Source organism: Corvus hawaiiensis, chromosome 11 (assembly GCF_020740725.1).
Source record: "Corvus hawaiiensis isolate bCorHaw1 chromosome 11, bCorHaw1.pri.cur, whole genome shotgun sequence".
In the NCBI taxonomy this organism is placed as follows: Eukaryota; Metazoa; Chordata; class Aves; order Passeriformes; family Corvidae; genus Corvus; species Corvus hawaiiensis.
Window position 1 is genome coordinate 17344230 of NC_063223.1, and position 13147 is coordinate 17357376.

A 13147-nucleotide genomic window follows, 5' to 3' on the forward strand; every position below is an offset into this window, starting at 1 on the left:
AGACCCCACTGTCGGGCATGGCCTCTGGTCCCGTCCCATGTCCTTTGTGGAGTCCCAGGGACCTGTCCTTGACCATGCTGGGTAGTGTCTCTGTCTGGGACAGGTGATGCTCTAAAGAGCTAAAATCTGCTTTTGTGCAGAATTTTATTATGCGCAAACAATCTATTTTCTCTTTGGCACAGCGGGAGTCAGGGAAGGACAGTGGGAAAGCCCTGCACTGGTCTCCGTAAGGAAAAAGGCTTAGGGAGAGCCTGTCCCAGCCAGTGCAAGTGGATGTACCAGCTGGGGAGTGAAGCTGCCCCCAGGCTCAGCACCCCAGAGCATGACGAGAGGAGCCACCCTCTCTGGCTGGAAGCCTGTCAGGGCTACGAAGTTTTGGTCTTGGTGGCCCCAGGCTGTTGTGGAGCTGTCGCTCAGTCTCTGAGGCTGCAAGAACCCATGCCAGGGGCAGTGTGGAAGGAGCTGGGTGAACAACGAACCCACCTCCCCATCCATCCGGGCAGCAGGAGCAGAAAGGCAGCTGTGGTCAGGGAGGGGAGCTCTGCCTAGGAACTGAGCAAGATAGAGCTCATGGGGACACATCTGAAGGGTCCAAACTGCACTGCCCAAAGGGCTGGCCAGGTTGGGAATCCCACCTTGGCCTCACCCGTGTCCTGGTCATGCAAGTGAAAGAGCAGCGGCAGCAGGCTGTCCGGCACCTCCTTCTTCATCACCTTCTTTGTGGTGCTCTCCGTAGGCATCACGACTTGAAAGAGACGGATGGAGAGCTCCCGCACAGTGTCCCACTGCTTGTAGAGGAGGGGAGGGCATGAAGATGGGACATCCTCAAAACAGCCTTGGACAGCCCTGCTCCAGAAGGGAGCGGAGCTGCGGCAGTGCAGGTCTGCCCAGCAGGGCTTGGTGTCCCTGGGACTGGAGACCCTGCGGAGGGCTGGGCAGGCCAGGGTAGGGTGTGCCGCCGTCCTGCCACGGCCAAGGCTCGGTGAGTCCTTGCGGGAATTGGGGAGCAGCCCGGAGCGGGGCGGGCAGCTCCGGGGGCGCGGATGGTGCGTCCTCCGGCCGGCAGAGGGCGCGGCGCGGGGCGGGGCCGGGCGGGGCGGGGCGGGGGAAGTGACGGCGGCGGCGGGGACGGGAACGGTACGGGCGGGACCGCGCTGGGGCCGGGGAGTGCGAAGGGGAGAAGGGCAGGGAGAGGGGTCGGTGGTGGGATCAATGATGGGGTCAGTGATGGGATCGATGATGGGCCAGTGATGGGTCAATGCTGGGGTCAATGGTGGGTCAAAGATGGGTCAGTGATAGGGTCAATGATGGGTTGGTGAGGGGGCCATTGATGGGGTCAGTGATGGATCAGTGATGGGTCAGTGGTGGGGTCAGAGATGGGGTCAATGGCAGGTTAACAACAGGTCAGTAATGAGGTGAGTATTGGGTCGGTGATGGTCAGTGGTGGGGTGGGTACCTGTGTTCGGGAGGTGCAGCCATGAGGTGGGAGCAGCAATCAGCTGGGTGATGCCGTTTCGGTTTCTGCACCACGTGTGGGTGCTGTGTGGTTTGGAGCAATCGGTCTTCAGGCAGGGTGAGTGCTCAGTGTGGGGTTGCAGCGTGGGAAGTGGCGGGGCCCTGGACAGACGTGTCATTCACATCGGGGAAGCAGAACCAGGCGCTGTGGTTGGTCATGAGCCTGGGCTGCTTCCTGCTGCACTGGCACCCAGGGCGAGGGAGCCGGCAGCAGCGGCAGGGTGAGTGTGAGCAGGGTGGGTGTGAGCAGAGTGACTGAGCAGGGTGACTGAGCAGGGTGAGTGCGAGCAGGGTGAGCACAGGGAGAGTGAGTGAAGGCAGGGTGAGTGCAGGCAGGGTGGGTGGCAGGCAGGTGCTGTTGGAGTCCTGGTATGGCTTTGCTGGGCAGATAGAAGGAAACCATCACCCACTCAGGAGTGCTGGTGGGGTCTGGCCTTTGAAGGGGACAGTGCAGGCTGGGCTGTGAGTCAGGAGTCTTGGAGCTAGGGGGATGACTTTGGGGGGCACCCTAGGGTGTGGGAGGACAGGCTCAGGCTCTCCCCAACCCCCAGAGGGGAAGTGGGGCAGTTTGCTCAATCGTAGTTAATAAACTGGCATGGTGGTTCCTCCTGCCTTCTGCCTGCGGCTTCTCCTTCGCAAGGGGAACTGCCAGGCTGAGAGAGGGGACCCCACAGCACGCTGTAGGATAGGGGTTTTCTGACCCCTCTGCTCCTCAGAACCCCAACACTGAGCACACGTGTGATGAGCTAGCTGGTCTGACAGGTGCCAAGGTGGCAGGAGCTAGTGGCAGGGGCTGGGGAGGAGGCAAGGCCAGCACTGTGCCTCCTGCCACTCTGCTGGTTTGGCAGTGCCAGACCTTCCTGCAGATCTCATGGCATGAATTCCCGGAGCTGGCACCATGTGCCACTTCCCTGCCATGAATCTGTCATTTGACCTTGGACCCGCCGAACTTCCATGAACTCATCTGGCTATGCTACTGGGGAATGCGCCTGTGCTGGGGCCAGTGGCGGGCTGGGGGGAACACACGCATGGTCTGTGCCCTACTGCCTCTAAGCTGTGACCTGCTTGGTTTCCTGTCAGTGAGAAGAATGGGCTCCGTGTCGGAGGAGCTCAGCTTGGTTCCCTTGCACCAGAGGCCGGAGCTCCTGGAAGCCTGTGCCAAGCTGCTGGGCGAGGAGTGGGGGAAGAGCCGGGCGTCGCGGCTTCACACGCTCCAGCGCTCCTCGGACGCCTTTCCTGCCTGCCTGCTGCTGCTGCGGAGCCGGGGCCCCAGCGAGACCCCTGCTGCCCGGGAGGGGCCCTGCGAGCTTGTGGGCCATGCCCGACTCTCCCGCGTGGTCGCCCGTCCCCATGACCTTTTTGTGGAGAGCGTGGTGGTGGCCCGGGCGCTGCGGGGCCAGGGCTATGGGCGGCGGCTGATGGAGGCCACCGAGCAGTGGGCCCGGGCCCGGGGCTTTCGCTGCCTGCACCTCACCACCCATGACAAGCAGCATTTCTATGCCCACCTGGGTTTTGTCCTGGGTGAGCCGGTGCAGAGCGTGGCCTTTCTCAGCCCTGCTATATCCTCTGAGGTGCTGCGGCTCTTCTCTACCCCTTCTGGGGCTGCCACTGCTACCACCACCAGGCCACGGGTACCCGCTGCTCCTCCGCTTCCCCTCCCACCCCTCACTGTCCCCCCACCACCTCCCCCACCGACTGTGATCTGGGCGAGGGGTGTCCTGGCTGAGAGCAGCAAGCAGAGCCTCCTGGAAACCCCACACCGTGATGCCAAAGGGCTCCCCATCTTCTGGATGAAGAAGGACATCTGAGGGGCTGTGGCCCCACTGAGCCAGTGATTAAAAGCAGTGCGGGTGGGAGCTGCCCGCCGCGGCACTGCCTGACTGCCTGCCATTCTTCAGGGCTGGCACCAGCTCCCCAGCCTCCCTGGTTCACCCTGATCCCATTGCTGGGGGTGGTGCTGGCAGGGAAGTGGTTCCCATACCCTGCCCTACCTGGGCATGCTGCCTCTGCTCCCACCTTGCCCCCAGCTCGCCTGGCTGGGGCTCTGCAACCACCAGCATGGTGGGGAGCCAGGCCCACCCCAGGCTGTGGGGTCGGCACTAGTCCCCAGGAGTGCTTCCCAGTCCCACCAGTGTCTCCTCCACTCGGGATGTGCTGTGGGGCAGCTGGGGCTGACGGCGTGTGGTGGTCTCCAGCATGGCCACAGCTGTCCTCACTGAGCAGCCTGGGGAAACTGAGGCACAGGCTGGCTGGGGGGGCACTGGGGGAGTAGGGCATGGTGGTGGGGCTGCAGGGTCGGGTCCCCTGCACTGCATGGCAAGGGGGGCCAAATCCCCCTAAGGCAGCTGGCATCAGTGAGGGCCAGAGGCATGGGAACGGGAAGGTCAGAGAGAGCGTCCGGCCTCACAACGAGGGATTAGCACTGCCCTTACTGCATCACGCGGCCCCTGGGCCCATTCCCTGCCTAATCCCCTCATTCTGGGCAGCTGGCCAGCACTGGGCAGGGGCACCAGACCCCTCTGGCCCTGCCTGGGCTGTGAGGGACAGAGCTGCCCCTTTGGTCCCACCGTATCTCTTGGGGGACTCAGTCTTTTAATAGGTCACCCAGCCTGGCTAGGCACTGTGCTGAAACGGGGATCAGGGAGTCACGGTGCCCCCACTTCAGGCAGGACTGGGAGCCAGCTGGGAAACTCAGGCACCAGGGTCAGTGGCTTGCAGTGCCACTTCAGAGCTGTGTCATGGCTGTGGTGGTGCAAGGAGGAGCTCAGCACCAGAGAGCAGCAGGCAGAGGTAATGCTGGCAGTGCTGAAGCAGGAGGGGTCTGAAACCCCCAAGTGTAACCAAGTCCTGTCCAGTTTTGGGGTGGGCAGCACATCCCTGCAGGGCAGCCCAGCCCCTGTGGCCCATCCTAGCCCACCATGTGCTCGGGTGGCAGTGCCTGCATTGCTGGGGTGCCCAGTGCATCTCACAGCCTCACCCCCACAGCTCTCCTTTCCTCGCAGGGTGCCGGCCCCACAGGCAGCTGCTGAGGTGGGATGGTGCTGGTGCTGGCACTGTGGGCCTGCCTGGCACTGGGCACAGCCAGTGAGGAGAGCCCAGCACCCGAGCCCCTGGCAGGCGGCCAGCCCTTTGCCGTGGTGTGGAACATCCCCTCTGGCCGCTGCCAGCACCGCTTTGGCGTGGGGCTGCCCCTCAGTGACTACGGCATCGTGGAGAACCAGGGTGGCCACTTTGCCGGCCAGAACATCACCATCTTCTACAAGAACAAGTTTGGGCTGTACCCCTACCTGTCGCAGCAGGGTGTCCCCCACAATGGGGGCATCCCTCAGCGTGTCCCTCTTGGTGCCCACCTCGACAGGGTGGCTGAGGACATCCACCTCCTCCTGCGACCTGATTTCCATGGCTTGGCCGTGGTGGACTGGGAGGAGTGGAGGCCCCTCTGGGCCCAAAACTGGGGGGCCAAAAAGATGTACCGGACAGCCTCGGAGCAGTGGGTGCGGCAGCAGCACGGCATCCTGCCGGCACGGCAGCAGCTCCGACTGGCCCAGTTGGAATTTGAGCAGGCGGCACAGGCTCTAATGGAGGAGACACTTCTGGTGGGCCGAGCCCTGCGCCCGGGAGGGCTCTGGGGTTTCTACCGCTTTCCTGACTGCCTCAACAGCAACTGGGCCAAGGAGGCAAACTACACCGGGCAGTGCCAGCCGGCGGAGGTGCAGCGTAACAACCATCTGGGCTGGCTCTGGGCCGCCTCCTCCGCCCTCTACCCCAGCATTTACCTGCCGCCGGCGCTGCCACCTGCCCTGCGCCACCGCTACGTGCACCACCGGCTGCGCGAGGCCCTGCGCGTGGCCGCCTTCGGGGCTGACGGCCTGCTGCCTGTGGTCGCCTACTCCCGCCTCTCCTACCGCCGCTCGTCCCGGTTCCTGCACCTGGTAAGCACTGCGAGGCTGGAGCTGGCTGTGGGTGTGATGGAGGGTTCTGGTTGGCACAGGGACAGAGGCTGTGTCCCCCAGCCCGGTCACGTCTCTGTTCCCGGCAGGCTGACCTGGTGCACACCATCGGGGAGAGCGCGGCACTGGGAGCGGCTGGACTTGTGCTCTGGGGAGACATGTCCTACTCCCGCTCAGCTGTGAGTATGGCCCCTCGCTGCACTGGAGGCAGTGGGCAGCAGGAGGTGGCATGGGATGTTCGGGATGGCCACATCCCCTGTGCCCACCAGGGAGGGCTCGCCAGAGGGTCTCCAGTGCCAGGGTGGGTTCTCACTGGTGCTTCCTCCCCAGGAAAGCTGTGCCAGCCTGCGCCACTACCTCGTGTCCACCCTGGGACCCTACGTGGCCAACGTGACGGCAGCAGCCCGGGAATGCAGCTATGGGCAGTGCCACGGACACGGGCGCTGCGTGCGCCGGCAGCCCCACGACCTGGGCAGCCTCCTGCACCTCGGCCCCGGTGCCGGCTCGCCGGCTGCTTTCCGCTGCCACTGCTACCGCGGCTGGGCAGGTGAAGGCTGTGCCCAGCGGGTCCGGCTCAGCCCTGCCACCTCCTGCCAGGTGCCCACCCATGCTCACAGCCTCTATGGGCACAAGGATCTTGCATCTTCTGACACCTGCCTGCCACAGGGCACGTGGGGCTGGTGACCAAGGGCGGGGACTGCCATGGTCCCCTACATCAGCAGTGCTGCTGCTGGCACTTCCTATGGTCTGATTAACTTTATTAAATAAATTCTCCTGGCACGGCTGGCGTGCTCTTTGCGGGCAAAGCTGGGGGACTCTGTGGTGCCCCCAGGCTGGGCACAGTTGCCATTGTTGCTGAGAAGCAGCACAGACCCCAGTTTGGCTCTGGATGAGTCCAACAGTGCCTCAGTTTTCCTGCACGGGCTCTGTCCTGATCTCATGAGCTGACAGCCCCTTTATCCTGGGAAAGGGGGTATGGGGCACTGCCACAACCTGCTGTCCCTTTGCCACTGCCACTGTGCTGCCAGCAGCCCTGACCATGCTACCAGGCCCCCCTCCCCACAGCTATTTTTATCGCCCCCCAACTGTGTTTCTCACTGTCCTATTTTAAGCGGCGCAGTTGGCGCACCGGGAACCCAGTGCCCAGCTCCTGGGGGCCCTGCACTACCTCACTGCCCGCTCACACTGCCTGGGCACAGGGAGCCATGCCTAGGGAAGCTGCAGAAGGTACACTGGGGAGTGGGCCTGGGGCTGGTGGGGGCCCTGGCACCCCAGGGAACATCGGGCGGCATGAGACTGTGGGGCTGGGATGGAAGGAGTAGACAGATGGTGCCCTCTGCCATGGGGGCTGTGGGCAGAGATGCCTGCCCAGGGAAGAAGGGGGTCCTGGAGGGCTGCAGGTGTAGGGCAGCAGGGTTTGGGGAGGATGCAGGCAGCGTGCTGGCAGAGCCCCCTGCACCAACTGTACGCGACGAGCTGTGCCCCCCACCAGGGGGAAGTGGGTGCAGGGGTGATGTGGGTACCTATGGGGCAGCCCCCGGCCAAGGGTAGGGCCATGGGGAAGGTCTGAGGGGACCCTGGGTACCAGCTGAGGCCCCCATGCCCTGACGCCTGCCAGCCCCATGGGTGACACACAGTCAGGACAGCAGCAGCACGGCGCCACGCTGCCCTGTGACACGCCACTGACCCCGGGAGGGATTGGGAGTGGGCACGGTGCCAGCCTGCCCTGCTCTGCCAAGGGCACAGTGCGTGGGCCCTGCCCACTGCTCAAAAATACACAAACACCTAGGAAATAATCTTTTCCCTCTACCCCAGTGCAGGCATGGTTGCTTCCCAAAACAGTGCTGGAGCAATGCCTACTTCCAAAAAGCCCCCTCAGTCCTGTGTGACGTGCCCACTAAGGCAATGGGCACCAGGCCCCCGTGGCACAGCATACACCCCACATCTCCATCTGTGCACCCCCAAGCAGCAGAGTACCTGCGGGGCGAGCCAGGCCACACCACACACTGGCACTGCCCTGCACCTGCCCACCAGCTTCCAGCTGGCCCTTGGAGGCCCAGCCGGTCCCACAGTGCCTGGGCTATCCTGGCTGGGGGGTGGCACATTCCTGCCCCCAAGCCAGGGCCAGATTCCAGTCCCACTAACAAGGCTCCGGGATCGTGGCCACCAGGCACCCGCTGACTGCTCCGATGACAGCGGTGGGGCCAGGAGGGCACAGCCAGTGCTTGCCCACTGTGGCTGCAGGGCTGTGCCAAGGGAACACCAGCCTTGGCTGCCCGCCCTGGTGCAGCACCGGGCTGCCAAGGCTGGATCCCCCTTGCAGGGTTCTGGTCCCACAGGGGTGCCCGCGGCAGGTAGGGCTGTGGGCAGGGCACGGGCTGACCCTTTGCCTCCGCTCCAGCAGACAGCATGGGAAGGGCCGAGGGTGCCGTGCCGGCAGAGCCAGGGGATCCTGACAACAGCGAGTCCGGAGCCATCAGCCTGCGCCCCGTGGAGTCCATCAGCGACCTGCACTGGGCCTCGGGCGGCCACAAGGGCACAGAGGGTGAGAGCACTGCAGGGGGGCTGTGCTAGCCCCGGCTGTGCCCGTGGCCAGGCTCTGACCCCTTCTCTCCCCTGCCTGCAGGCAACGGCCCGGCTCCCTCCAGCAGCCTGCGCCGGCCGCCACCTCGGCCCGTATCCCCGGTGCCCCCGCAGCTCCTGCCCACCCTGCGCCCCGTGCCCCCCGCCAGCCCCTGCCCCTGCCTCGGCCCTGGCCACCCCCTGCTGCTGGCCCTGCTGGCGCTCCTGGCACTGTCGAGCCTGGTCCTGGCCACACTGGCCATCTACCTGAGTGGTACGTGGCACTGGGCAGGGTGGGGAGACGGGGAACTGTGGGGGGCCAGGCTGCCTACCTCCAGCATGTCCCCATCCTCTTCCCGCAGTCCTGCAGAGCCAGTCGGTGCGGGCGCTGGCCCAGTGGCTGGAGAGCCAGGAGGACGCCGTGCACCAGCTGCGGACAGCCAGCAGGCAGCTCTGGGCTCGCCTCAACGCCAGTGCCCAGCCTGGCGGGCACCGCTGAGCTGCCCCTGGCCCCACCACGGGCTCCGGGCCACCACAGGAAGGGGCACCGAAGGGCAGGAGGGGGGAGCGGGCAGCCTCACCCACTGAGACCTGGCAGCATTGCCCATCGGGGCACAGGGGCAATCCCGGCCCCTGTCCCAGACTATGAGAGAAAGGGAGTGGGCTGTAAGGACCTGCATCCATCCCAGTGACAGCCCTTCCTCTTAACACGGCAGAAGGCATACTTCAATTAGCCTTTTAATTACCTCTTACAATCAAAGTCTTAGAAAATCACCATGATAGATAACATTCCCAGGGTGGCAGGCATTGCCAACTGGCATGGCCCATGCCCACCTGGGCAGTGGCCCCCCTCCCATGATTCATTTCCCACAAGATTACTATTTCATATAAAAGCATTTGGCTGGAAAAGGGCTGAGAGTGGGCAGCTGGCAGGGCTGGGCAGAGCTCGCCACTCCACACCGCTCTGCCACCATCGCTGGTGCCAGGCTGGCTGGGGAGGCAGGGGCTGTACCCAGCATGGCAGGGCAGGGAGAACACGCCTGCCACAAGCACAGACACCATGACCAGCTGCTCCGCAGCCCTGCACGGCTCTGCCCTCCCACCCAACCTTCAGGCTGTGCCAGGCCACCCTGGTGCCCCTGCAGGACTGGGGAGGGGGTACACAAGCCCTGCCTCTGAAAGGGGCTGCAGGAGCTTGGGTGAGACCCCCTCCCACTGTGCCACATGGATCCCCAGCCACAGAGCAGGCACATGGCAGCACCTCCCCCTGCTCTTCTTTTATCCTTCCTAATTTTTGGTTAAAAAAATAAAAGAGGGGGCAGCCCCCAGCGGGGCAGCTCCAGGCGTTAAATACTCTGCTGTACATGAATAAAAGCCCGAGGGCTGGGGGCACCTGCCCCTCACAGTGCTGGGTCTGCAGTCCAGGTGGGCTGGGGGCTCTGCCCCCCTCTGCCCATCACAGCACATCTGCCCGCTTGTCGCGCACGCGGCTCCGGGCTTTCGTGCGGGCTTTGAAGGCAGCTGAGTTGTAGAGGTGCTGGAAGGACAGGGAAGGAGAGATAGGTTAGAGATGCCCCTCTGCCAGCCCCCCCATTGCCCACCACACTCAGGCACTCAGCTGGAGCCCATGGTGGCAGAGGAGGGGACTGTGGGCACAAATCTGGGAGGTGGCACCCACCTTCTCAAAGCGGGAGACCTTGCTGGCTTTCAGAGCAGCCGCATCCAGCACCAAGGGGGGCCCAAGGCCGAAGATCTCCCGTAGCAGCTCATTGTTCTGTGGGAGTAGGGGTTTGTCAACACCCACCAGCACCAGCTCAGCACTCCCTGGTGCATCTGCCCAGCCCCTACCTGGAGGTGGTGGCGGATGCCGGAGCCCAGCAACTCCTTAAAGGCTTGGTAGGTGCGCTGGCGGGCCCAGCTGTCCAGGTACATGCACTCCAGGCCAAATCGGATGGTCTCCTCCTGGTATTCCCCAGTCTGAGCAGAGAGAGGGACATCAGCAATAATCTGGGCACTAGACCTATGTGGCCCCTGGCTCTCCACAGAGAGGAATGGCCAGGCAGCTGGGAAGCAGCCACACAGTGGCAGGGCAGCACCAGGCTCCAGTACCTCAATGAAACGCAGGATATCCCGGAAGATGGATCGCTGCTTCCGTCGGTCTGTCTTGGCTCGGTACTTGTTGCTCTCAGTAGCCAGGACCTTGAGTTGGGCACACAGGAACTCTGTATCTTGGTGGCACAAGTCCTCCTGCCAAAAAGCAGGGGATTTAGAGGGAAGTCCATGGCACTGCCCACTGCCATGGCCAGGACAGGGCTGGGGGATCACTGGGGCCAGCCCCTCTGCCTGGGTGCCTGCTGGTGACACCAGTCAATGCCAGCTCGGCTGGGGCATGGGCAGGGTGTCAAGCAGCTCCCTCCCTGCTGCCTGGTTACTGCTCACCCACTGCTCCAGTGCCACAGCACCCCCCCCTTACCTCCAGGTCCTGGGCCAGCTCGAAGAGCAGCGCAATGGTTTCCCCGGCCAGGATGCGCAGGGCAACGCTGCTGCTGGTCAGCAGTGGGGGCAGCTGCAGCCAGCGACTGGGACAGGCAGGCACGAGGGCAGTCAGGGAAGCCAAGCACTGCCCCAGGGGCTCCCTGCTCCACAGCTGGCTGCCCCACACCAGCCTCCACTCACCCCACACCCCACTCACTTGTCCAAAATGCTCCTGAGGTGGGAGGGGGGGCAGATGGTGAGGAGCAGGGACCATGACTGGAGCGCGCTGCAGTGCAGAGGCCCATGCTGAGCAGGTGCTGAGCCCCCTTCGCCTGTGCTGGGGGGGCTAAAGATGCCCTCCAAGCAGGACAGGCATGAAACCAGGTCCTGGAGGAGAGAAACCTGCCAGTCAGACCACAGCTGCCATGAAGATGCCATGGTGAGCTGTGCACTGGGGACCAAAGGCAACCCACCATGCCAAGGGGTGCCAGGAGTCCCTTGGGGCAGGAGAGGCTACTCCACCCACAACACCCCATCTCTGCAACGCAGGCCTCCTCCCAGCTCAGCTCCACACTGCCCAGGGAAGGGGCCTGGGCTGTCACTGATGTCCCTGTACCCCTACCCCAGCTCAGCTCCAGGCTGCCCTGGCACTGCGGGCTGAGGGCAGGTGGCACGGCAACCCCTGGGTGCCCTCCTGCAGGGGTACGGACGACACCCAGGCACAGTTACCTCGAGGTCAGCAGCAGCAATATAGCAGCACATGCCCAGGGCTGTGGCACACTGGCAAGAGAAGTGAGGGAAACGCAGTCAGATCAGGCCCCGGTGGATCATGCTGGGTCTGATCCAGCACCCAGCCAAGGGACAGCCGGGTTGGGCTGCCCCTGCTTTGTGCCACCACACTCCATAGCACCCAATTCTGTTGCCCTCCTGGGAGTGCGGGGGCCCCCAAAGGTATTGCCTGGGTTCTCCCCACCACGGAGATGTCCCCAGGAGGAAAGGGGCCAGGCCTTACGCTCTGCCGGGCGCTGGGGCTGGCTGTGCTGTCTGTCAGGACGCTGACGAGCAGGGGCTTCAGGCTGCGGAACACCTCTTCTCCCTCCGGGCCAGAGCCCATCTGGAGGCAGAGGAGGGTGAGGACAGTGCCCGCCAGCGCCTGCTCCTCGCCTTTACCTGTGGGCAGCACGAGAGACGTCCTTCGGACACGGGTCACCGGCCCCGCCGCCGCCGCCGCCGCCCGCCCGTACCCTGACCTTTCTTGAGACACTTCTCCAGGGAGTCGGTGAGCGTGAGGCGGCGCTCCAGCAGGAACTCGGACAGGGTTTTGGAGGACAGGGCCAGGCGCAGGCTCTGCAGTGCCGCCTGCCGCGCCTTGGCGCTACGGGAGACCGCGGGACGTCACGGGCTGGGGTGTCCCGGGACGGGGCACGTCCCTGCCCCTGGCTGGCAGTGCTGGCAGGGGCGGGCAGCGTGCCAGGAGCACCCACGGCGGTGACAGCCGCTCCTCACCTCTTGTCCAGGAGGTTGTCCATGTGCTCTTTCAGCCTGTCCTCTACCTCCTCCTCCTGGCCTTGCTCACTCGCCGCCTCGCTCCCTGCGCGGGCGGCACCACGTGAAGCCGGGGAGCCCGCGTGTGGGGGTCACCGCGACCCACGTGGGGGTCACCGTGGGGTCCGCGTGGCTCACCTGGTCCCTCGTCGGCGGGGCTGACGCTCTCACTGGCACTGCTGCAGTGGCTCAGCACCTCGCTGCCGGCCTCCTCCTCGCTACCGGGCGAGCTCGCCCGGGCGCTGCCGGTGCCGCCTGCGGGGGTGCGGAGCAGACTCGTGTGAGCCCGGCGCTGTCACCTCGGCGCTGTCACCCCGCCCATGTCACACGCGGCCCCGGTGTGTCCCCCCCCACCCCGGTCCCCTCCCGCGGGTCCCCCCCCCCCCTTTCCACTCACGGCGCGCGGCGCGGCGGGAGCGCGGCATGGCCGGCACGCGCGGGCCCCGCGCCCCGCCCCCGCCGGGAGGGCCCGGCCCCCGCCCCGCCCCCGCCGCGCGGCCCCCTGGGAGCGCCCCCCGCCATCTGCGCGTGCGCCGCCGGACGCGCGCGAGCCCCGTGTCCGTGCCCGTGCCCGTGTCCGTGTCCGTGCCCGTGTCCGTGTTTGTGTCCGTGCCCGTGTCCGTGCCCGTGCCCGTGTCCGTGCCCTGACCCTCTCTCTGTCCAGGCGCTGTCTTCATGCCTGGTCCCTGATAGTAAAGATGTGTACTGGTATCTTTACAAACAATTCGATGGGTGCGGGTCTTTAGGAGAAACGGGTGTTAATGTCTTTGAAATGGGTCTTAGTGTCTCTACCAACCTCAAGCCACACAGGTTTGGTACAGAACCCAGACAGTCTGGACTCCTGAACTTTGGGGTAGTAGACAAGTGGGTCCGCACAAAGCCTAATGCAGAACTCAGGCTAAACTTCGGAACTTCAGGGGAAAATGACAGGTTCAAGGGCGGAACGTGCGGTAGGCGGTTCGAGAAGGCTGTACCTTCCTAGGGCCTCAGCCAATGGGGAAAGGAAGAGGGCAACATGCAGCCGGGAGTTTAGGATAAAAGGAGTCTGCGTCGTCTGAAACCCCGAGAGAGAAACCCGATAGGGGTATAGCCCAGTGGAC

At 64.5% G+C, this 13147-nt stretch overlaps 3 protein-coding genes across 5 annotated transcripts; 2 read left to right on the top strand and 1 right to left on the bottom strand.

Annotated features, from left to right (window-relative positions):
* The first annotated feature begins 1162 nt into the window (after positions 1–1162).
* NAA80 (N-alpha-acetyltransferase 80, NatH catalytic subunit) lies at positions 1163–3387 on the top strand. Of its 2 annotated transcripts, none has more exons than XM_048316090.1 (2): positions 1163–1415; positions 2596–3387. In XM_048316090.1, the coding sequence occupies exon 2, from the start codon at positions 2604–2606 to the stop codon at positions 3321–3323; it is 720 nt and encodes a 239-aa protein (XP_048172047.1). In that variant the 5' UTR covers positions 1163–1415; positions 2596–2603; the 3' UTR covers positions 3324–3387. The 2 variants fall into 2 exon arrangements, with proteins under 2 accessions (XP_048172047.1, XP_048172046.1); XM_048316089.1 differs by lacking the exon at positions 1163–1415 and adding an exon at positions 1422–1736.
* A 93-nt stretch (positions 3388–3480) lies between these two features.
* Positions 3481–6245, top strand: HYAL3 (hyaluronidase 3). Its single transcript, XM_048316086.1, has 3 exons — positions 3481–5447; positions 5555–5644; positions 5796–6245. Exons 1-3 carry the CDS (start codon positions 4551–4553, stop codon positions 6147–6149), a joined length of 1341 nt encoding a protein of 446 aa, XP_048172043.1. The 5' UTR covers positions 3481–4550; the 3' UTR covers positions 6150–6245.
* Positions 6246–8752: 2507 nt separating this feature from the next.
* IFRD2 (interferon related developmental regulator 2) lies at positions 8753–12478 on the bottom strand. 2 transcript variants are annotated; one of them, XM_048316186.1, is made up of 12 exons: positions 12445–12478; positions 12186–12302; positions 12009–12093; positions 11753–11877; positions 11515–11672; positions 11232–11282; positions 10720–10889; positions 10501–10606; positions 10137–10274; positions 9876–10004; positions 9706–9801; positions 8753–9564 (listed from the first exon to the last, which is right to left on the bottom strand). In XM_048316186.1, exons 1-12 carry the CDS (start codon positions 12470–12472, stop codon positions 9484–9486), a joined length of 1284 nt encoding a protein of 427 aa, XP_048172143.1. In that variant the 5' UTR covers positions 12473–12478; the 3' UTR covers positions 8753–9483. The 2 variants fall into 2 exon arrangements, with proteins under 2 accessions (XP_048172143.1, XP_048172144.1); XM_048316187.1 differs by lacking the exon at positions 10501–10606 and having other exon boundaries at positions 9473–9564.
* Between the last annotated feature and the right edge of the window lie 669 nt (positions 12479–13147).